This window comes from Macrobrachium rosenbergii, chromosome 13, assembly GCF_040412425.1.
Source record: "Macrobrachium rosenbergii isolate ZJJX-2024 chromosome 13, ASM4041242v1, whole genome shotgun sequence".
Classification (NCBI taxonomy): Eukaryota; Metazoa; Arthropoda; class Malacostraca; order Decapoda; family Palaemonidae; genus Macrobrachium; species Macrobrachium rosenbergii.
Genome location: NC_089753.1, coordinates 17,803,011 through 17,827,770, shown reverse-complemented (window position 1 = coordinate 17,827,770; position 24,760 = coordinate 17,803,011). Strand labels below are relative to the sequence as shown.

At 33.9% G+C, this 24,760-nt stretch overlaps 1 protein-coding gene across 7 annotated transcripts in view; it reads right to left on the bottom strand.

Annotated features, from left to right (window-relative positions):
* Positions 1-439: 439 nt before the first annotated feature.
* Positions 440-24,760, bottom strand: part of LOC136844932 (zinc finger and BTB domain-containing protein 24-like) — a 202,656-nt gene continuing 178,335 nt past the window's right edge. For 2 of the 7 annotated variants that reach the window (XM_067114310.1, XM_067114314.1), the window contains exon 6: positions 9,976-10,728. In XM_067114310.1, coding sequence (XP_066970411.1) covers positions 10,384-10,728 — 345 coding nt within the window. In that variant the 3' untranslated portion in view covers positions 9,976-10,383. Of the gene's footprint in view, positions 1,192-2,763; positions 3,437-5,250; positions 6,823-9,975; positions 10,729-20,962; positions 21,934-22,797; positions 23,370-24,760 lie in introns of those variants that run through there. The other 5 variants (XR_010855014.1, XM_067114308.1, XM_067114319.1 and 2 more) reach the window with 5 other exon arrangements.

The following is a 24,760-nucleotide window of genomic DNA, read 5'->3' as shown; positions in this document are numbered from 1 at the left end:
CTTGCTAAACCGAATTATGAATTATCCCATAAGAGTTACATGGAAAAAATGGTAATTACAAAACAATAAACGAAAATGTGTGATCTTATCCAATTAATTTCTAGTTATATGCTCTAAATTACAGTACAGTAGTTGTTCATTATCTATGAAACCACTAATTACCCCTTGAAAACTACCATATTCTATCAATGCTGGTTTTCTTATCCCTATGTGAGAAATAGTATAATAGATGGGTATATAGTGCATTATACAGTAGTCAAATTTTACTTTTGGATCCTGAACCTACAGGAAGATCCATACCTTCATCTCTGTTTGTTGACCATCCATCCATCAAAGTTCATGTCAATCTCTGACTAATTTTGAACTTGTTTTAATACCACATTCAAAACAACGAAAAGCAATATCCAAAACCTTTCTTGGAGGGGACAAAAGATGCATGAAGATAAAACCAGATTTATTTTCCAAATATAATCCATTATTACCTATGTGTGGGGAAAATATAAAGAATGGAAAGGCAATCATCAACACAAACTAACTCCATCTGTGAAAACATTCATGATACAAATACAGTACTTTACATTTTTTCATACCCGACAAAAAGTATTTAATTATTACATTACATTTTAGACAAAAGAATTTCAATACATCAATATTCTGGGAAAGAATGAGTGATAAGAATGAATAAATTGATACTCCATTATTGGTATGAAAAGGCTGTCAGTCGCCCATATTTATCAAGAGATGACTTTTCATAGTTTTCTTACATTTCAACACTGCAAAACATTTAGTTTTCTCCTCTTGAGAAATTGCTGAAGTCTTTCTTTCACTTCAAGTATTGAGAAAGTTTTTATGATGAACCTGGATATGTCTTTTAAGGTTACCACTGACTGCAGATTGAAAAGGGCACTGCGTACAAGAGTATGGCTTTTCTCCTGTGTGAATTCTCACATGTTTTTTTAGATCACTTTTAGAAGTTGCCTCATACTGACAGTATAAACAAGAGAATGGTTTTTCTCCAGTGTGAGTTCGGCAGTGAACAGTCCAGTGACTGCGATTTGTAGAAGTGTAAGAACACACAGGGCACTTGTGTATCTTGGGTCCTGAGTATGTTTGTGCCATTAAGTTTGGCCTCCATCCGAAATCTTCATTTGGCCCCAATTGTGTTGCACAGACTTCCTTGGTAGGCAGCATCTGGAAGTAATACAGTAATAAGTTTTAATAGAACAGCTTATTATTCAGGGTGTTTTTAGCTTATGTGGTATTGAAAGATTATGGAATATTTTTCATGTAAATATACGACAGATTTCAAGATAACGTCAAGAAACCTCTTGCATTAACTTCTGTTGATGCATATGTGTAGCTTAATATTACTGAAACACTAGGAAAACAAAGCCAGTTTTTCATATATTTATAACCTTGTAATTAATTTCACACACTGTTAAAAAAAGGTTCAGTAACTTTTCATACAATTTAATTAAGAATGAAATATTGTGTCCGTTTTCATTAATACAGAATTATAGTACAGTACTCTACATACTGTACAATATAGTTGGCCATTCCAGTGAGCCTTGAAAATGTGACCCCGTGGTCTGGCTTGACTACTTAATAATACTTTTTTCTATGGCCATTTTGCTTTAAGGACCTTTTCACAAAATACATTGTTCTCTGTTTATTAAAATGTAAGAAAATTTTATTATGCTATTAGTTAAGATTGTACACGTAAAAAACATGGGCACTCACAGAGAAAATGTTCAACTACAAAATACTAATGGGCGAAGTTTCAGTGAAATGTGGTGTCCAGCAGCTGGAAAACAGATTGAGATCTCAGTGATTGAGATGGTTTGGATATGATGAGCCAGTAGTAAGAAAATGGCTGAAGGATAGCAGGATGAAGCTACTATGAAGGCTCAGAAAATCATGGGGAAAAAAAAACATTGCTATATGAAGACCTAAATCAGGTGGGAATTCAGCAAAATGTACTGAAGACAGTGGAGAGAACTCATTTCACATTAACCACATAAAGGGAAAATCTGATGTAAAACTGTTGCTGCTGATGATGATGATGCTGGAATTTTATATGTATACTGTAATATACTGTACAGTACAGTATATCTGAATTGTTAGAGGAATGTCAGGTTTGATTTAATTGTTAATTATCAAATGTGGAGAGTATCATTTGGACAGTAAATCTTTCCTGATAGCACCAAAAACTCATCATCAGCAGGGGATCATCCAATTAATGTGTTCACCCAGCTTCAACTAAATTGGCTGATTCTTTCTCAAGGATCTGTTAACACACACTTGGGCAAAATGTTACTTCCTTCAACTTCAAAGGTGGAGGTCATTTTTAAGGGGTCATCGGGCTAAGCTTAGCATAACTCAGTGAGTGTTTGTGTATGCTGAATTTTCTAGTGTGTGATTTTCATTAAGGTGTAAGCAGTATGGGGATGCATTTTAGCCATTAGGCTTTCTAAGCAATGGTATGGGGATCACGAAAAATTGAAATTTATGGTTTTGTATTACAAGTTTCTAATTCTGAACGTACCTAAAACTGAAGACTGCAATAGTTATTTTTTTATTAACTTCTAAAAATATACTAGAAATACACAGAACAAATACTTAAGGTATTTCTTTGCACAGACTTTAAAAATTTTCATATGTATGATCAGTTTTATTCTCAACTGCTGAACTTGAGGGTTACATTTTTAAGTAGTTTCCTTTTGTCTGTAAAAAAAAAAAAAAATAGTGTAAAGTATAACTTACCAGTTAATTTCACTTAACAACTTCAGAGGAGAAAATAATGAATATGCATACTTCCACCTCTCCTCACACAGGTTTTGAACCTCCTGTGATGCCTCTGTAGTATTTTCATTTGTGTAGTTTTTCATGATCCCATCACATTCACCTTGTTTTTATTTTCTTAATGATTAACACATAAATTTACAATGAACTGGGCTGTAATTTCTATAGTATCAAAAACATTTACAAATTTAAATTATTCACGGATTTCCATTTAGTTTTTCTCTAAATGACTGGCATGGGTAATCATATGTCTCTTAAGGTTGCTGCTATTGGCACTTTGATAGGGGCAGTGGGGGCATGAATGGGGTTTTTCTCCAGTATGTGTGTGAATGTGTTTTCTTAGGTCACTGCTTGATATAGTTCTGTACGAGCAGAATGGGCAAGAACGCAGCTTTTCTCGTGAATGTATGAAAATATGACTTTGAAGTTCTAATAACGTCTTTGCTTTAAATTGGCAGTGTAAACATCCATGAAGGCTTTCTCCTTTATTGACATCGTAATTAGGCCTCGACTCCAGCTGCTGATTTGAGGAAAGGGCCTTTGAACTTGAGTATGACATTTTTGTTGTATTTTTCCCAAACTCTGTAGCTCTTCCTTTAGTCTTGCAGTGTGGATCGTCACTCGGAGCCCACATCTGTAAATATAGTAACATTTTTCATGTAGTGCACAATAAAAATGATTTTGATTGTACGGTAGTGTACAATACTGGATATATGTTTTTAATCCATTTATTCAGAATAGTTCAGGCATACCTAAAGTAACCAGATTTAGAAGAAAAACATATTAGGGACACAACTTTTTTCTCAGTTATCCTGACATAGACAATTACAAAGTACTAAAATGATAAAAGTTCATTATTTTTTCACTGTAATAATAGTAAAATCTTTACAGTGCTAGAGATTATCATAAGCTCCATTGTATTAATCCACATTGAAATTAACTTATGTAGCCACTGGCCTTTGTTTTTCTTTAAAGAAATGAATTAATACTTTTCATCAGTACAATTCATACAGCTGGGTTCCACTCACTCTTCCAACGTAATGGTAGTATGACCCTCTCCCTCTCCTACTGTAAAAACTAATCTCTTTGGCTCCTCTTCTTTAGACAATTTCACTAAAGCTGACTAGACCCTCGGCCTCTAACCAACTCTGTGCCCTTCTATGATCATTTTGCTATGCCACATTCATAGGGGACTCAAGTTTCTGAAGATGGGTAAAGCCTATGATCCTGGTGGCATCATTCCTTGGTTTCTTGAGAGTTTGCAAATTAACTTACTGCTCTGTTTTGCATGTTTTTTGTTTCATACATTAATATTCATTATTCTTGTGAAACCACTTCTCAATTCATCTTCTGAAGCACTCAGAATATGAATGCTTCCTCTCTGGATTATTGGTAGGGTAATTTGTATTGCAGTATAAGTTGTTGAGTTAGTTCCTTTCTCCCATCTGTAGTGGTGTTCTCCATAAATTAATTCTCTCCCCTGGACTTCTCATTCTTTTCATTATTGACGCCTAAATACCTCGACCAGCAAGGTTGGGAAGAGGTCATGTTTTAATCTGTCTTTGTCATCAAAATATCTTAACAAAGAATTTTGTTAAAACTAGGTAAAAATATTTGTTGTATGACCCCCCTAGTGATGGGATCACCTAGTGATTCTGTAAAATCATCTCCCTATTACTGTGCAATGAATGAGGAATGTCCAGTCTTTACAAATGAAGCCAGGAAAACCTTTACCAAAAATTCAGTTATCAAAATTTAGTAATAAGTACCTTTGCCAACAAAATAATTGTCTTCGGTGTATCTGACGGCTATTAATGGATAGAGGCACTGTGTTTCTTTGCACAGTGCTAATATTTCCTTTTGTCCTAACCATTCTTATGCAAAAATTCTAGTTTTCATAAATTACATACTGTATTTGGGAACTTGAAACTTTTGTTCTCAATCTATTCATACACCTTGATTGCTGTGGCCAAGCTTTTATTGCCTTTTACCATAAAAAGTTTACCACAGAATGGAAGAAATGTTTAACATGAAGTGATCCGAAGTTTGATGCCTTCCCCCAGAAAGACAGCTGATCATGGTGCTAAAAAGAAATTAAATTTAGTATTCAAAATTAATTTCTTTAAAAAGTCTTACATCTAATTTTATTGGTTGTGCTTTAACTAGTTAGTCAGTTCTGAATGGGAGTCATTTAAACACACAAACGCCATGCCCAGGGATACATCGGGCATCTTGGGACCCAAGTGCTTAGTCTCTGAAACTGATCAGTTTATGACAAAACTTCCTACTGTAGGCAAGGCATATCATATTGGTTGCATCTATTTTTAAAGTTATTTGACATTTCTTGTTATGTAGCATAATATCTACAATACACATGCTATATTTAAATTAACGTGGATTAATTGTATAGTCATTATTACAACACAGTGGGTAATAAATACATAACTCATTAATTGTACATTTTTATTTTTATTCTTTGAAAAAAAATCATTTCGCACTTTTAAGGAAATGTATCGTGATAGAACCGTTCTGAGTAGAATCATCAAGCACGAGTAAACTTACAGTTGTGTTTCTTTGAGACAGGAAAATCTTTAAGTACGACATCTTTCTCATAATACATGTGGTCTCATCAAGCTTCCTCTGTTTGCATCCCATATATCACCTGATAATCACTTATCAATCTTTTTAATATTTTCTGTTGCATGCATTGAGGTTTTATAAAAGATAGCTAAAAGTGCTTATTTTTTTACACTTATTTATATCTTTACTTGAAGAAATCAATTTTCTTAAGGCTGATTTAACTGGAAAAAAATTAGAATTATTGGAAATAAGTGTTTCAATTTCATTTTGAACCTTTTACTTTATTCTTCAAAGCTAATTATTGGCTTGGTACTGTTTATATTAAGTGTGAATTGTATACCATATTCATTTTTTCCTAACCAGTGTTCACTGGGGAAACATAAACAACTTGTAAATTTGGTGACAAGGGTAAAGGCTAAAATGCAATAAAATGAATGTCTAGTTCTAAGAGTTTGTTCTTTTGTTTACTCATTTCTGACAAATCAGTAACACAGTAATATAAAAAATAAATGTCTTTCACCATATTTCAGTCTTAAGAAAATTTCAATAAGCTGAAAGACCCAACTTTAGGATAATGTTCTCCCCCTCCCTCCCCCCCCTAACCTCTCCAGTCAGCAGATGCTAAGAGGCATCTGATCTTTTTTCGCTATGATAGCACCAATAACATTCTAATCAATCTAATATATCTTTCTAATCTATCATCAATCAGGATGATCTCAAATTGATTCCAAGAAAATATTTAGGTATCCATAAGACTTCATGATAAATAAAACAGCTGACTTCAAAGTATCTATTCACCACTGAGTTATCCAGGAGTCTTCCGAGGCAGTATGTTGAACGTATACAGTTACATTTGCACCTGGCTTCTCTTTTATTTTCCTGGCAGATGTGAGTTACTTTTTTTAAGCCTGTTACACTTAAAGAAAAATATTGTCTTTCATAAATTTTCTGTGACATTTTCTAGAATATGAGTTTCTGGGCTTACATTAACAGCACGAGTTATCAAAAGAAAATTTGAGATTGCAAGAGCAACTTACAGTTACAAATAATATTGAGAAATTAAGTACACTGTTACCAGAGCTTTGGCATTATAACCTTTACTGAGGTGTGACATTATCTGTGAGTTAAACTATGTCTGTTCAAGTTGCTTTTATCAGATGATCTAAAAGGACAATACGGACACAGATAAGGCTTCTCTCCTGTATGCTGACGAACATGTTTATTGAGATTACTGATGGTTAGGGTTTCGTAGGGGCAATGTGGACAGGAGTAGGGTTTCTCGCCAGTATGTGTGCGATAGTGAACGGTCAAGTGGGAATTGCTCAAGGCTGCATAGGGGCACACTGGACACCGGTATAGCTTCCTATGGGCAGTTGCGCTTGTTCCAGAATTTGTAGTACCTCCTCCACCACTTGGACAATCGGCACTCATGATCGCAATCTGCAAATGATATCTTGTCTTACTATAATTTATAACCTTGACTTATGACTACTGTACCATTCTTAATTTGCTATTTCTCTACCTGAATCACTGGGTTGAGCAAACATGAACATTAATTACACACTGAAAGAGCAGTCTAACAAATTCAAGGATGAAATCAGTTACAAATCAAAAAAGCTCGTTAAGTTGTAATTAAATTACCAGTATTTAGAGATGCTAACAAATATAAGGTTGAAATAAAGCAATTAGTGCTGGGATAAGCTTCATGATACCTCTAATAATGAAACTCCATTATAACTTTATTTTGCAGCTTACTCATCAGTAATCTACAGCATAAAATTCTCTTTACTGAATGTACTAGTGTCAATTTATTACTATCAGTACAGTATATATATATTATATATATATATATATATTATATATATATATATAAAATATACATATATATACACATACACAGTAAAGCCCCCTTATTTGCAGTCTCACTATTCGCGGACTCATGTATTCGCGGATTTCTCTGTGGAATGTATCTACCCATTATTTGCAGAAAATTTGCCCATTCGTGGTATTTTTCACTGAGAAATATTCAGTAATTACTGTATTTTCATACCATTTTCATGAATAAATGCACTTTTTGTGATAAAACTATTAAAATACCTAGGTATAAGCATTTTTAGAGAGGTTTTAAGTATTTGCAGAATTTAGCTATTCGTGAGGTGTGGTATGCATCCCCCACAAATACGAGGGTTTACTGTATATATTATATATATATATATATATATATATATATATATATATATATATATATATATACACATACATACAGGCAGTCCCCAGTTATCGGCGGGGTTCTGTTTCTGAGGGTGTGATGATAACCGAATTGCCGCTAACTGAAAATTGGCTATTTTCGGCACTTTTTCGGAGATTTTCAGGGGTTATTGGCACCGAAAAGCACTGAATTTTGGTTATCGGTGCCTCTGTTAGGTATGTATCGGCGCCAATAAGCAGAAATAGGCGATTTTCGGAGCTGAAAATTGCGGATTTTCGTCGCTAGGCAGGTGCCATAAAACCAGATCACTGTTAACTAAGCCTGCCGTTAACCAGGGACTGCCTATATATATATATATATATATATATATATATATATATATATATATATATATATATATATATATAATATATATATATATATATATATATATATATATATATATATATATATATATATATATATATATTATATATATATATATATATATATATATATATATATATATATATATATATATATATATATATATATATATATACATATATATAGTATATATAGTAGAGGCATTCCCCACTTACAGGCAGCAACGGTTAACGGCGTTATGGTGTTACAGTACTTGGCTAGCGACATCATTAACCAGATATTTGGCGCCAGTAAATGGTTTATCAGTGCCAATAAGCAGTTTATCGGCATCAATATCCAATGAACGGCGCCATGAAGCGGGGTTTTCAGCGCCAACCGAAAATTGGCTTAACGACATGATTGTCATTAAACTATACTTATATTGTGTTTGCACTTAAAATAATTGTATTAAAGTGGGTACCAAGGGTGGATATGTGGGAAATTCTTGGGTGTGGGACAAACTAATTGAATTCCCATTATTCTTTCTGGGAATATTCGGACCAATGTACGGACATTTTGATATACAAATTGAGTTTGGAAACAATTAAATTCATATACCAAAAGCCACTATATATATATATATATATATATATATATATATATATATATATATATATATATATATATATATATATATACAATATCCTCTTTTATATTCACTTCCCTTGTCATTCCCACTGAAAAGAAAAAATAGCTGGTACTGTATATAGTTTTTGTAAAGTAATAAATCTACTTGCCTTCATGAATACTTGTATTACATTTTGGTGTCCTAATTAAATATAATCACATTGTTTCCTACAAGAATATTTAATATAGTATCTTGGCCTTAAGGTAATGAGAGCAGGATGATGCAATTAAGGCATTTTTAGCATCCATATATGTACCATATGTATCATTCATTCTGATAACACTTTAATTTAAAAGAGAACATTTATGATAAATATTTTCTTTTACCATTTGGGATCAATCTTCCTGATTATTATCTAGGGGAAAACACAAAAATATGAAACCATAAATATAAACCTTAGTGAAAACATCAAATTATTGTTGGAGAAATAACACTTTGACGTAATGAACTACGTTTGGGATCAAGTTTGAAACTTTCCTTCGTCATTACATCACCAACTAAAGAAAACAAACAAGGTATCTGAAAAGATGTTTGTGAAGAAAAGTGAATGTTATCTATACTCTAACTTAACCAGACCATTAAGAGTATGCACTGATGTGACTTGTTGTCACAGCTGTGCGAGTTTGGTGTAGAGACCGGGTAATCGTTGTAGAGCGGGAAAAAGAGTCGTCCTGTCCTGAATCCTTTATATTCCAACACTATGCCAATGAGCACTTTACCAGCCAAGACTAACTATTAGGGAATTCTTTGCGACTGGTTGGTCTGTCTTTATGGAGCTTGGGGGACTGTAAGAGTTTACTCCTTTGAGGACTCACAGTAGCTACCAAAAATAGGTTTTTCCTATGTCAAAACCTGTTTTATTTGACAGTCTTAATTTCATCCAACAAAAAATTGGATATCTTGGACACAAGTCCTTTCAAGAAATAATCTTAACCATTCATAGTTTATCTGAATAACAAGTTTTAGGAAGCTGTAATCTGCCAGGTAAGATTACAATTTATTTTTTATAAGAACTATCCATTCAGACAAGCACTTCGAGGGTTAAGAATTTTAACTCTGCAGTATAGTTAAGCAATTCAATAATGATAATGCAAATTTATAAGCTGTTACAGATACTGTTTCTTCTAGCCAAGATACAATTGAGAACAATAAAGAGAGTACGAATAACCTACATTCAAGTGAACTTTATAGTAATTTGTGTATAATATATTAGTGTTGCGTGAGTTGAAGTTAAATGGAATATTCAATGATAAAGAGTGTGAAGGATCATGACACTCTAGTCACAATTTTTTCAGTGTTATAAAGCTTATAAAAAGAATAAGATGACCAAAGGAAATGAAACAATATAAAGTGAAGTGCTTAAAAATCTTATTTGTTATATGACAAAAGCAGCAAGTACAGGACGGAGAGTAAATCTGGACATGAAAGTATTGTACTACACAGACAAATGGTACGGGATACAAATATGGCAACCACTACCCTAGGATAAACAAAAAATGAGAAGTCTTAAAGGTAACAAAATAACTTGAACCTTGAATTGGTTGGAAAATAACTTGAACCTTGAATTGGTTGGCTTCTCAAAAATTTTCAGGCATATGCTACTGAATGTTTAGTGAATCTAGGTATTTTTGAGAAGACAACATTCATGGTTGATCAACATAGTGTGCAATAAAATGAAGGTACAGTATTTTGCTTTGGTTATTTTACATCAGAGTTACCGCAAATTTTTAATCTAATATCGCCTATTATCAACTGAACCTCAGGGCAGCATACCATGCACATTATATATGTGACATTTTAACCTCTTTTTATGAGCAGATCTGAAGTTGCACTGTAAACAAGAGTAGGGCTTTTCTCTAGTATGGGTTTTCATATGCCTCGTTACATCACTCTTGCAAGCTGTAACATATAAACAGTATGGACAAGAGTATGGCTTCTCTCCTGTGTGAACTCTGTAATGCCTTGTGAAGTTGCTTCTTTTAGTAGAACTGTATGGGCATATGGGACACAAGTAGCTGTTCTTATCAGAGTTGTAGCTCAGCAGTGCAATTTCCACATCTCGGTCTGTGCTCCTTGTTGAGTTGCCCTCACAGTAGTATTCCATCTGAAAGTGATATTCTTTTGTTATTTTAAATAAATCTAGGTAGGTCTGTGTAACTAATATCTTTTCTGATTACTGTATTATTTTAGTCATTTCCTTATTACAACTTAATTATACAGCTTTACAGCTAATATAAAGCTATCCTTAAGATTAGAAGGGGGACCTTATGATTGCAAAATATATAATGGAATAAGATATTTTTAATACCTGTAATGTATGAGAGCATATGGGAAACGAGGGAGCTGAAGCAGCATGTTGTGATGGGAGGACAGGTCTTGAAAAGAGTAAGACATTCAGTTACTTTGGAGACATATTGGACAGTGACCGAAAAACAAATAGTAACAGTCCTGGATGAAGTAGACTGCTTGACCACTAGTAAACACAACATACCCCATTGGTGGAGTGAGTAAAAAGCTGATGTACTACTCTATGCAGCAAATGGACACTGACAGTGAAAATGAAGATTTAGAAAAGGTCTTAGGACAGAAAGCTATGATTCATGAAATGAATGCAGTGGGAAGACCATATTATAAAAAAAGGTAGTTGCAGAGAGATAAAAATCATGGAAAAGGGTGCCAAAAATAGGTTTTTCCTATGTCAAAACATGTTATATAACATAATCACATCATCCTGTATACAGTACTGAATACAATTTATCACTATTGTACAGTGTATCATTTACAATATCTAAATGTACTGTATATGCTATACTGTATATATGTACAATACTTACATTTTTAAATTGATTTTTCTAATGACTGTGTGATTACAAAAAATGCTACATAATAATTTCATATAGACAAGATACTGTATATAGATGTACTTCATTTACTGAAAAGATTCTGTAAGCAGTACTTCATTTACTGAAAAGATTCTGTAAGCATTGAAGGGTTGAAAATGCATTATAGGATATAAATGAACATACAGAGAAATTTAAATTTATTCTCTCTCTCTTCAGTTTCATTCACATATATGTGAAGTAATTGGCTTATTACTACAGTTGCACCAAGCCTTGCAATAACTCTTAGTAAAGTAATCCTAACTACACCTTTGGTAAGACCTGACTACATCATAGCTGCAGTTTTAAGTCATGGCTTTTAATTATTAATTATGATAGTAACAATGGCGCAAATAATAATTTTGCTTCTATGTTTAAAGCTAAACCTTAAGAAAATGTATTATGTTCTTGATGTGCCTGGTAAGGAACAAATTCAAGTTTCATTTTGAGACTTAACAGATTTTTTTTAACATGTCTAAACCATGTTTTAAAATTTTTGTAAAACAAATCATGCTTAAGTTAACGGCTGACTTTATACTGTATAGAGACAAAGACAAAATGGGGGTTCAGCTGGAAAGTGTACAAAAAAATAGAAAGTAAAAAGAACTCACTATATATCAAGCCTAGTCCTATATCACCAGCAATAATAAGGCAAAATATTGCAATATAGTACTGTCCTGTACTGCATAAGAATTGGTATCAACGAAAGTTCAATAAGGCAGTCCCCAGTTTACGACGGGGGTTCCATTTTTACGCTGCGTCGTAAACCGAAAATCATCATAAACCGAAAAATCGTCGAAAATCGTAAAAAATCCTAAGAAAACCTTACTTTTAATGCTTTGGGTGTATTGAAAACGATGTAAACTGCATTTTTATTGAGTTTTTCATTAAAAAAAAAAACTCCAAATTTTGATTATTCTGCCGTTTTGGAGCCATATTTCCTCCGTCGGATCAGCGTACAATGCGTCGTAAACCGGGAAATAATTTTTTATGAATATATTTGAAAAGTGTCGTAACCTCGGAACGTCGTAAGCCAGACCTGTCATAACCCGGGGACTGCCTGTACCAATACAGTACTGTACAGTGTAGAGAAAGAGTAGAAAATTTATGAACTGGAGGCAAAGGAATTAGGGTATCTGTGCTTTTATGAAAGTACTCTTACAGGTTATTTTACAGAGATGTTATAAATTAAATATTTTCTTTATCTCCAGAAAAGATGCAAGACTGTTTCAAATGAAACAATGTGGTTTGATTAGAAATTTGTACTGTATAAAGACAGACTGAAGGAAGCATATTGTAAATTAAATGAAAGGCAGATCTCGTAATGAAAATTATTATTTGAATGGAATTTACCATAATTATACTGGTTACAAGTAATTTAAAGGAAATATGTGTGTGTCTTTGTGAGCTTGGTTACTGGTAACAGTTGTTACCAGTTACAATGTCATGATTTCCTTAAAATTCAACAAGCTATAAATGTCAAAATAATACAGACAACTTCAAGTCTGCTTCACAATTTTACCAGATTCATTATGACTTAGCAAAAAACCAACACAAAATCAACTAACATAACAGCATACACACCATTCATGTGTACAATACCTATAACCCATCGAATACACTTATAACTTCCATGCAAGCATTTATTTGCAAAAATTTATTAAGCTGATTTAATAGATATAAAATGAAAATTTTAAAATTATTTTTCCTGAAAAATTGTAGTTTCTTCAACGAAATCAAAAAATGCCACTTGACTTGTAAACATTCTATCAAGAAAATTCACAAAAGAATGGACAGTATTGATCTTTTCTCTGTAAATCTATTCCACTTTGGTAGCCTTGGTATGGGAGGTCTTTGAGCAGCAATAATGATTGGGAAATGATTGCTGGTACACTGATCATTCATCACCTCCCAGTTAATAAATATGATTAAATCCTCACGACACATAGATAAAGCAATTACTGATAGGAGACCATTCTGGACATGAAGAGATCGACTCCCCTTTGAATTATGTCTACACTTTCCTAGAGAGGGTTACAAGCATTCATGTCTTCTCAGGAATGGCATTGTAGTTGACTAAGCAATGAATTAAAATAATTTTTCAGAAAATACAAAGTAAAATAAACTTGTTAATAGGGACCCACAACTTGTGGGTTTTTCTTTTGTCACAGAATGATTCTCAGGCAAACCTTCTGTGAAGGGAAAAGGAAACCTTAGTCTCTCCATGTGATCAGTATACCTGTGTAATAAAATTCACTAGGTCTCAAGTTTTAATCCAGTTAATTTTTCATGTGGCAAATGTAAATGTTGGGAAGGGCCATTAGGTAGATTTTGCAAGTATCTGTTAAAAATGAATTTTTATTTTCAGCAAAAATATATAATGTATTTGGTCACCAACAATACCTAACTCATAGCTGATTCTCAGTTTAGGTAATGATTGGAATTGTAAAATCTTTGGGGGAAAGAAGTTTGCACTTAGGTATACAAACAAAAAATGATCTGGCTTGACAGTTGAAACTAACTGCTATGTCACCAGTCACCTTGCAAAACTCAGGTTTTCTTCTTCATTGGAGGTTTGCACCCAAGGAAAATTTTGTTACAATGAAATAACAGTAAGTTATGGGTTTGTTAAAAGTATTGCCTTATGACAAAAATTAAAAACAAGCAATTCAGTAAAGACTGACAAAATTTTATGGCTCATCATCTTCAGTTCCTCGAAGCCCTTGCCAGTTCCATTGGACAATGGATGAGAAGTTTGTAAGGTCCTGGAACCCTTTAAATTACAGTCCCTTAACACTAACTTTGGGGCTTCCTTTAACGTTACTGTAGGTGTTGGAGTTATTGTCTGTTTAGTATTAGTAGGTGGTCTCTCAGCTCTCTCAAGAGCATATGCATTACCAGAGGGAGAAGGTGTAGATCTTGATGAAGAGGAGTCATCCTTTGTATATGAAGCTGATTCAGTGCACACATCTTTCTCTCTAATGAGATGGAAAGAATAGATACAATACAATTAAGAGTACTGGGTTCTTCTACCACAGATGACTCCTACATCCTTTGGTCCCTCAGAGGACATTAAAGAACTTTGAATGTGGGAATACAGTAAACCACATGTATTCACGGGGGATACGTACCATGGCCCCCCCGCAAATAGCTAAAATCCGCGCATACTTAAAACCCATCTAAAAACACTTAGAACTGCCTATTTTGATAGTTCAAACACAAAAAAAAAAAACTAAAAATGCTATACCTGACTATTTTAATAGTTTTATCACAAAAAGTGCATTTAGTCATGAAAATTATACGAAAATACAGTAGTGTATAGTAAACCCCCCGTATTCGCTATCTCACTATTCGTGGACTCATGCATTCACGGATTTCTCTGTGGAACGTATCTACCCATTATTTTCAGAAAATTCACCCATTCGCGGTATTTTTCACTAAGAAATATTCACTAATTACTGTATTTTCATATCATTTTCATGATTAAATGCACTTTTTGTGACAAACCTATTAAAATACTCGGTATAAGCACTTTTAGTTTGCTTTGTGGTGTTTAAACTATCAAAATAGGCAGTTCTAGGTGTTTTTATAGGGGTTCTAAGTATTCACGGATTTTAGCTATCAGCAGGGGGGCGTGCGGTACGCATCCCCCACGAATACGGGGCGTTTGCTGTAATTAGTGAGTATTTCTCAGTGAAAAATATCACGAATGAGTGAATTTTCTGTGAATAATGTGTATATATGTTCCATAGAGAAATCCTCAAATAGGTGAGTCCGTGAGTCGTGAGACTGCGAATACAGGGGGTTTACTGTACAGTATATGGATTGAGCTGAGTAAGGTCATAAATGCTGGGCAGTCTGTACTACTCAATATTTTTCACTATAATGTACTATCAATGTATTAGTTTTGCCTATTTGCGGTTCCGGAGTCATGGCTTCACCTATTTGTGGATTTTTCTGTGAAACATATACTGTAGTGTATATACATTATTCGCAGAAAATTCACCTATTCATGGTATTTTACATAGAGAAATATTCACTAATTACTGTAAATGCATTTTTTGTGATACAACTGTTAAAATACTCAAGTGTAAGAATTTTTAGAGGGGTGTCAAGTATTCACGGAATTTAGCTATATGTAGGTGGTGGGTTGTGGGATGCATCCCTGCAAATACTGTGGGTCAACTGTACAGCATTAAACTTTTAATATTTGGTATAAATAATTACTAACATTACCAATATAATCAAGCTCTACTTCATTTCTCAGAGAGAGATGGCACTGTTATTTTATCATACCATATCGTTCCTGTGTAGTAACAAGAGTTCAAGGTTTCAAAAACATAGTTTACTCAGATACAAAGTGCAATGATGTACTACACAAGTATGCTTTTAATTCAAGTTAATTGGTAATGCAATTCCATGTCATTCCTTACATTATGAATCCTTGCTACTGATAGAGCAGTAAAGACTTTTATACAAGCTATGAATAGCAAATACTGTACTCCATTAAAATAAGGTTCCCTAAGTGGTCACTTCAGTACAGATTTTGTTGGCAGTAAGGGATAGGTATTATATTGTCTATGCAATCTCTTGGCCAGGATGCCTCCCATACCACTAGTCATATCTGAGAGATACAGAATGGGATCCAGGAACAATTACATTTCTGGAGTAGTATAAGAAATAATGTACAGCAGAAATGAGGAACATGAGCTATTGCATTTAATGGGGGCACCCTATACCAGATGTACAAAACCAAACTTCCCTGTTCTTCTGCATCACTTCCCAAAATCCATCATATGTGTTCTCCAGAAATGTATTCAACTCCCACTTTCTTCAAGCCTATAAAAGTCTTCTCTATATACTGTACTATACCTCTTCTTTGTAATTTTTCATCCCCTTTTACTTTCCTTTTACTGATCTATAAGTATGTTTAATATGCAGATAAGACTCATTTTATTTCCCTTAGGTATTTGTATGTTGCATGGGTCATGAAGTATATGCAGTAAAAAAAAAAAAACTTTTTCCGAAGCACTACAGTTGCATTACTGTAATATAAATCTTGTTGCTAATGCTGTATTCATTTAAATTTCTACCATTACAGTATATGTGATGAACTGAATGAATTCCAACTGGTACTGTTTCTGCACTGGTGATATAAAGTTACAGTATTCAATGTACAATATATTTAAGTTACAAAACACCATCACAGATAGAGTATATCAGCAGTATGGACAGACACTAGTCAGCAATGTTCATTCTTAAAAATCTGAGGCCACTATCTTGCATTCATTTGACATGCTTACACATGATGAATACTTGCCAAATGATATTTAAGGGTAGAATTTCTTGCTGTTTGAAAGGGGCATTTTGGACAAGCAAATGGCTTCTCGCCAGTGTGTGTTCTAATATGTTTAACAAGATCACTTTTTGATACGGAGACAAAAGTACAATAAGTACATGCGTACGGCTTTTCTCCCGTGTGAGTCCGATAATGTACAATCAAGTTGTAACGCTTAACTGTGCTGTATGGACATAGTGGACACTGATGGATCTTCTTGCTTGTATCAGGATGCTGTTGTGTACGGCTCTCAACTCCATTCGTATACGTCTCTCTGTTGAACAGCACCTGTAAGCAACACATGCATTCATATTTCTTTAGTACAAAAACATACAATTATTTACAAATTTTATAATCTTACAATCTTTCAGACTGAGTAAAAAAAATTGTTTACCCCTTACCATGCATACAAAAAAGCAGTAGCCATTTTCAAATTGTTTTAACAAGAAATTCTGTACAGTATTTACTAAAAATAATGAAGTACACAAAAAATTTATATACTGTACTGTACTTAATGTGTTAAATACAGTACATGGTATAAAACCTCAATAGCTAACAAAGGTCACAATAGCTTTGTTCCTAAAATAATTTCTTATAAACCTTCAACCTGGTTTTTGGCAAATCTCCTTAGTTAATTTAAAGTGCACAGGTACTGTGGTTCTGAAGTTAAGGTGCTGAAGCAATGGCATGGAAATTTTGATTTACTGGAATGATGTGTGAACATTATCTCCAGTCATTTGGCCCTTAGGATGGTAAGATTAACTAATTTGCTTTTTTTCCAGTTACAATCCTGAGGGTTTCAACTGAGAAAAGAGCTCAAAAGGGAATAAGCTATGTAAAAGTAAAGAATGCATTATACAAGAGAAAAATAAAAGACAATAAAATTATGAAATGAGATTCATTGTGTGCCTACTCAATGAAAAAGCTTTTGCACCTGGTTTGAACTTGTGATGTTCAAATGATTTCTCATTGGCATTTATAGGATGGCATGCAAGGTTATGTTTCAGCCTTAACATTTAAGAGTTGGATGGGGCAACCCTGGTGTGATGACATCAATAACTTTTGTGAGTGTGTTGACTGATGGAACCAAAGTGAGGATATCTGCACATCTCCAAGGCATTGCTAATTCTAGAGCTTCTTAAGGTCACCTGTAACGGTTCAAACTTTGGTGTGGTCTTACCAACAGCAAGGTTCATGGCAAGGCTTTGGACTCTTCAGAAGAAGGTATCACAGAAGAATTTTCTTCTTGCTTTTCAAATCTACAGCCCTTATGAAGTAGGGTTGTATATTGCTTGGTGCCTGAAAATATCTTGGCCGAAGAGTAGAAGTTACTAGGTTGAAAACTTTGTAAACAACATGTGTAGACTATGTGTTAAGCAAATTCCTTGGATTTTGTAGGTGACCAGGTTCTGTTCTTTACAAGCTCGACTCATAACTATTGCTGTTATTTTACAGCCATTTTTGCAAGGAAATTATCTACAATACTGTGTCATCAAGTGGAGGAGTTTGATATCTCTCAAGAGTGAGTAAAGTCTCTCCTGCTTTCAACATTACATTTGTACAGCATCAACAAAGTGAACCAAGACATTTTTGTGACAGCAAAGAAGCATTAACAACAGATGTTCCCGGATGAAGTGATCATGGCATGTGTATAAGGACAAACAGGAGGCACTGCCTGATTTGGATACTCAATGAAGGCACAGAAGAATCTTAGCAACTACTACCGTCAATTCAGCAATCCACAATTGGGTTCTCGCTGATCTTACCTTTGAAGGGGTTTGGAAGAGACTGAACAATAGAAAGGAAATTATAGTGAAATTTCCACTGCTTTAGGTAAAGAACTTCTAAAGCTTCATGAAGGTCAGAGACAGCTGTTATGAGAGGTAGGATGATGATGGTGATCCTGGGTACCAGACCAAGTCCAAAGATGATATAAACACTGCTGCTGATGCCCTTGCCCACTATGCTTTGGTTGACATCTCTGACGATGCCCTATACCTGACTTGCCCACATTCAGTATGGTCCGTAATACACTAGACTTCTGATTCCATTTACTTACCATCCCAAGTATGAATAAATGGTTTAAAGGAGAGAGAGGGAGAGAGCGCAAATGTTATACATGTACAGTGCAGTCATTAATCTTTAATCTTGTATACTTTAACTTAATGGTATCATTACTGCATGCAATTTGTATAGTAAACTTACAATTTTCCATTAAATATGAATTACACTTTTACGTATTAAGTACTTTTTGTAGTAACAGATGAAGAGTCTGCAAGACCCTTTTACTTTTCCAGAGTACATATGTATTATAAAGAGTTTTGTACATGTACTATACTATATTGTATTGCATATAGGTTTCATGTACATAGTCACTTACATAATGTGCACAGTACTCTGACATTCCAATATTTTCCAACATATCTTAATATAGTTCTTATCAAATCTGAACTTGACTTAAAGAATGGAATTCTTATATTTAAATTGGGTTTATAAATTTAAAACAATAATGTAGGAAATCCATTAACATGCAGTTTATTGAAGAAAACCCAACATTTACATACTGTGTATAGTAGTCGTGATTTCCATAACACCATGAAATCAACAGAACTGTCTACATTGACCTCCAAAAGTTTTACATTTCGCAATCACTAAACGTTATTCTTTTAGTTCCCCAGAAGGGGGTAATGCCATCAGTGCACCTCATGTGGTGTACTGTCAACATTACTAAGGGTATTTGCAATGTCCCTTCAGCCCCTAGCTGCATCTGCTTTTTAGTGTTTTGTCTTTAGCTTCAATCATCCTCCCTTTCTTCAATCTTGCTGTCCAGCACCTCTAATTGTTAATTTTTAGTGCACTTTGGGGTTCTCTCCCAGTTCCACCTTTAGATCTAGGACATCTTGTTTTATTTTCTGAATCTCTGTACAGTATCTGCCTGTCCAACCATTCTAGCTCCCTCTTTTTAGTATTTTAAGTGCAGAATGGCATTAAGTGCTTCACCTTTATTGAATAAGAACCTTTATATCAAAACTCACAATAATGTTGAAACTGGGAGGCATAAAGAAGAAATTGCACTAAAACAATGAAACCGAAAGATTAAAGACAATTGTTACATAATTATCTCGCCCAAATATTAAAGCTTGAATACCACATAGGTTATGTCATTTGTCCTACTGGGTCATTCTAATTCCCTCAAGAATATGATGAAAGACATTTTTTAATATTTAATAATTATCTCTCTTAAATTCAGAACAATCAGACACGAGAAACCTATTGCTATACAGGCAGTCTCTGGTTTACGGAGCTCTCAGTTTATGGCATTCCAACTTTATGGAGCTTTGCTCACAGCGTCATTAACCTGATTTTACGGTGCTGTAAGTGGTTTGATGGCGCCATAACCCAGCTTTATGGTGCTTACAGCCGTAAACGCCATTTATTTCCATTATTGTTATGATCTGGTTTACAGCGTTTTTTGGGTTATGGTGCGCCACCGGGAACGGAACTCCCACTAAAACAGGGTCTGCCTGTAAGAAGCATACACAAGACCTACTCTTTTTTAGTACAGACAGCCTCCAATGCATTCATTATGAACACTTTACATTCAGTATCAAAATGTGAATCATATAATTCCATTGAAAAGTCCAATTATTTAAAAAATTTACTTATATAAAAACAATTTTAAATACTCATTTTTAAACATTTTTAAAAATCAAGTACATAAAGATTCCATTTTATAGAAGCTTTGCTTAATGAGAAATTTAGTGGTTTTATGCTCAAGACACAATGGGTACATTTTTGCCTTTGTGTTTGCCAAATGATTTAATGATGATTATATAAAGGGACAATAAAACTCTGGAAACAACCGCTTTTATTACAGTTTTATCACTAACAGCAATTAAGTATTAATCATGTACTGCATAGTAAGTTATTTTGGAACTTGCCTTTAGGTGGTTTGAAGTATTCTCAGAATTTTTTTCATTCTCTTCTTGTAAACTGTAAAGATTATATACTTTTAAAAATTAGTTACTATAAAATTCAAGTGGTCTAAAGTAATGCCTTCCAAAATTGAAATGCAATAGATACGCTTTTACTGGAACTGTAGGGTAATGAAATATTGCCTCTCCATTCCAACCAAATTTTAAAATTTTTATTTATATGTCAATAAAATAGACAATATTATGTTCTCATTTCACACATATTTGATGGCCACAAACAAGAGGAGAAAGAGAACAGGCCTTTTAAGTCCTCAGAAACTGACATCTACTCTTCAAGGATGGAAAATTGTACACAGGGTTTTATGAAGTTGAAAAGAGAAGCTTAGCAGTAACAGTCATAAAAATTCAGTATATATTACCAATACAGTACCACCCAATTCTGTCAACTGGCCCTCACTAGCATTTACTTTCACATAAGTACACTTTCTTCCCAGCTAATTTAGATTACCACCTAAGGCCTCCATTCTGTACAATGATGCAAATTATTGCAAGATAAAAGTATGAATCTGCAAATGCCATCCTGTATTGTAGGCTGTAATTGTTTGTACATACTTATGTCAATCACAGCAAACTCCTTTAAAGGTGTACCATTTCAATGAACAAAATTCAAAATTTATGGCCAGTCATAAAGTCAACACAAGTTTTGCCTTTTAACATTTTTACACCATTAATTGTGTACATGATAATAAAGTACTGTACACTGAATCTGCTTTTACATAGGATTTTCATAGCTACCAGTTACTCATTTGTGGAACCAAATTTTCATTGTGAAGATTTGCGATATGCTTTTTAAGATTACCACTGAGGGCTGTTTGAAAGGGGCACTTTGGGCAAGCGTATGGCTTCTCACCAGTGTGAGTTCTTACATGTTTAATGAGATCACTATTTGATACACTAACATAAGGACAAAAATTACATGCATACGGCTTTTCTCCTGTGTGAGTGCGATGGTGTACAATCAAGTTAGAGCGCTTAACTGTGCTGTATGGACATAGTGGGCACTGATGGAGCTTCTTGTTTGAGCCAAGGTCCAGTTGTGCAATACTCTCGAGTCCCGTTTTACCACTTGTTGGATAGGTCTCCTGGTAGCACTGCATCTGCAAGTGACATATATGATTATTTTATACCTAAACCAATTAGCTATGAAGGCTCTACATTCCAACCTATTGTTCCATGATTCCCAGCAAAAGTAAATACATTATTACATTTTTTCTTCTCAATTAAAAATCACCATCTTTAGTTTACAGGTATGTATTACAAGCACTTTAAGAGGAAAAAGCAGAACTTTCTACCAAGTAATTCATAACTTAAAAGATTCAGTAGTTAGAGTATTAGTAAATGATGTTTTAGAGACTAATTAATACACAATACTGTACATTCCTCTTCAGTGTACAGTATTGCTTCCTACTTCCTGCATGGAATCTTTGAGAGCTTACTATCCTGAAGATGTAGGAGTTGAACTTCTTTGTAGCCGGAATCTATCGTATTTCATTAATGTATGAAGTATAAATCTTCCTGTTACTGTTACTGAGCAGGAACATTTTATATAAAAATCAAGGTCAATGTTAAAGCAAACATAGTGACAAAAGTTACCTTATTGCATGAAAACAGACACCATATAAAAATAGAGTCCAGTGTATCTGTTAACAGTCTTTTCCCCAGGATGGTGTCTTCTTGCAACTCTCAAGTCCATAAAGTATGATCATTTAATGCACTTCCTAAAATAGGTGTTGTAGGTCTGAGAAAATCTTTATGTGGTACAGTATACAGTAATGCTTCTATTCATAGACATGCAGTCTGTAAGTGATTTTTTTTTACTCTGGATTCGTTTTTTCTTTAAGGGAACAAAATCTTCTGCAGAACATGAACATCTAGACATAAATTACAGTTTGTTAGTTTTGCAAAAGAAATTTTTCTTGTTCAGAAAAAAGATACAAAAAACATGGCAGTAAAACGCAGGGTTCAACAACAGTTATTTATTACTGTCACATTACCATTTGCAACAAATTGCCATCTAATACACAGAGTACATACAGTACTGCATTTACATTATTTATAAAAGACTTAGATATACTTACAATACTTAACACAGAAATTAGCTCGGCGGTAAAGAATCTTTCCCAACATGAGATCGAACGTGCCGATTCAAGTTTCCTTTCATAGCCGTCTGATAAGGACAATACGGACATGCATACGGCTTCTCGCCTGTATGAACTCGAATGTGGCGCCTTAAATTACTCCCATCTCCTGAATTATAAGAACAGTAAGGGCATTTAAATGGTTTTTCCCCTGTATGAGTTCGCACATGCCTTTTCAAAGTGCTACTGTCGTGTGTGCTGTAAGAGCAGTAGAGACAAAGATACATATTATCCCATGTATGAGTGAATGAATGTTCTATCAAAGATAGTTCCTGTCTGGTTGTAAAAGAACAGTGTGGGCACATGTAAAGATCCTTCTTGGCAGCAGGACTTCGGCCATAAGGTGTGCCTCCTTCACTAGGTTGTGCTACTTCGTTGTTGCCTTGCTGCATCACCTGTAGAAAATATCAATGTATTTATCACAAAGTCATTCTTGTACATCTGCTGTGTGAAAATACATACCTACACCATAAATCTTACTGATGCATATACAGTAATATACTACCTTAGCTTTAAAAATCCATAAATATTTAGCATTGCTTCTGGACTCATGTATCCATAATCATCACCCTCATAATGTTAATACTTCTAACTGTTCTTGAGCAATAATCTTGTCCCTTAAAATTTGATATTCTTATTATATATGAGAAATTTAATATATATGTGTCAGTCATGGAAGATGCATATCTTACCAAGAACTAGATTCAGTGAAATCTCATAAATAACCTTAATGTGCTTCCCTGGGAGCCTATAGGGTATGACACCATATAATTGTGGAATGAAAAAAAAGGTCTTTCACCAATTTGGCTTGTAAAAGTAACCCTTACTCTCATGGATAGACAATATTGCAAATATTTATTGCACTCGTTTGTAACATGTTTTGTATTGAATATTTATGTAAAGTACAATAGTTGTAAATGGTATGTTTAATAGCATTTTTCTACAGTGTGTTTTATATAAATTATTTAAACACTAATTAAAGTTTTATTACGTGTAAGTTTTTAAAAATTTCTGAACTGCCCAAAACTTTTTTAAACTATTGTTTACAGCATACAAATGCTGTTCTCGTAAAATCTTGTGTCCTGAATGTGATTAGCCCTATGTTAGATGTATAGAGCACTGATAGTATTGCCCAACATTATATCTTGCATTTGATTTCTAATAACCCCACAAACCTTAAAGGAGTAGACAAATTACAGTATTCTTTTTACTAAAATGTACGGTAAGCCTCTGTAGTCATTTGACTTTGAATGAAAATTGGTCCACTGCCAGTACAGTACATGTATCTGTTTAATTCAGGATGGATATGCTATGGATATGTTTGATAAAGATAAGTATACAATAACTATAACAAAGCGTAAATTTCAGTGTATGAGAGGACTGTTAGATAAGAAAAGGTAAAAAAATGATAGCAAATTTTCATAAATTTATCTCATTATCTGTAGTATAAGACAATTAGGCTATTTTTTGCAACAACAATTATCTTATGAAATACAATAAAACCCTGTATTTGCAAGGGATGCGTACTGCACCCCAACAAATAGCTAAAATCTGCGAATACTTAAAACCCTCTAAAAACACTTAGAACTGCCTATTTTGATAGTTTAAACACAAGAAAAACCCTCTAAAAATGCTTATACCTGAGTACTGTATTTTAATAGTTTTATCACAAAATGCATTTAGTCATGAAAATTATATGAAAATACAGTACTGTAATTAGTGAATATTTCTCAGTGAAAAATACTGCGAATGGGCGAATTTTCCGTGAATAATGGGTAGATACATT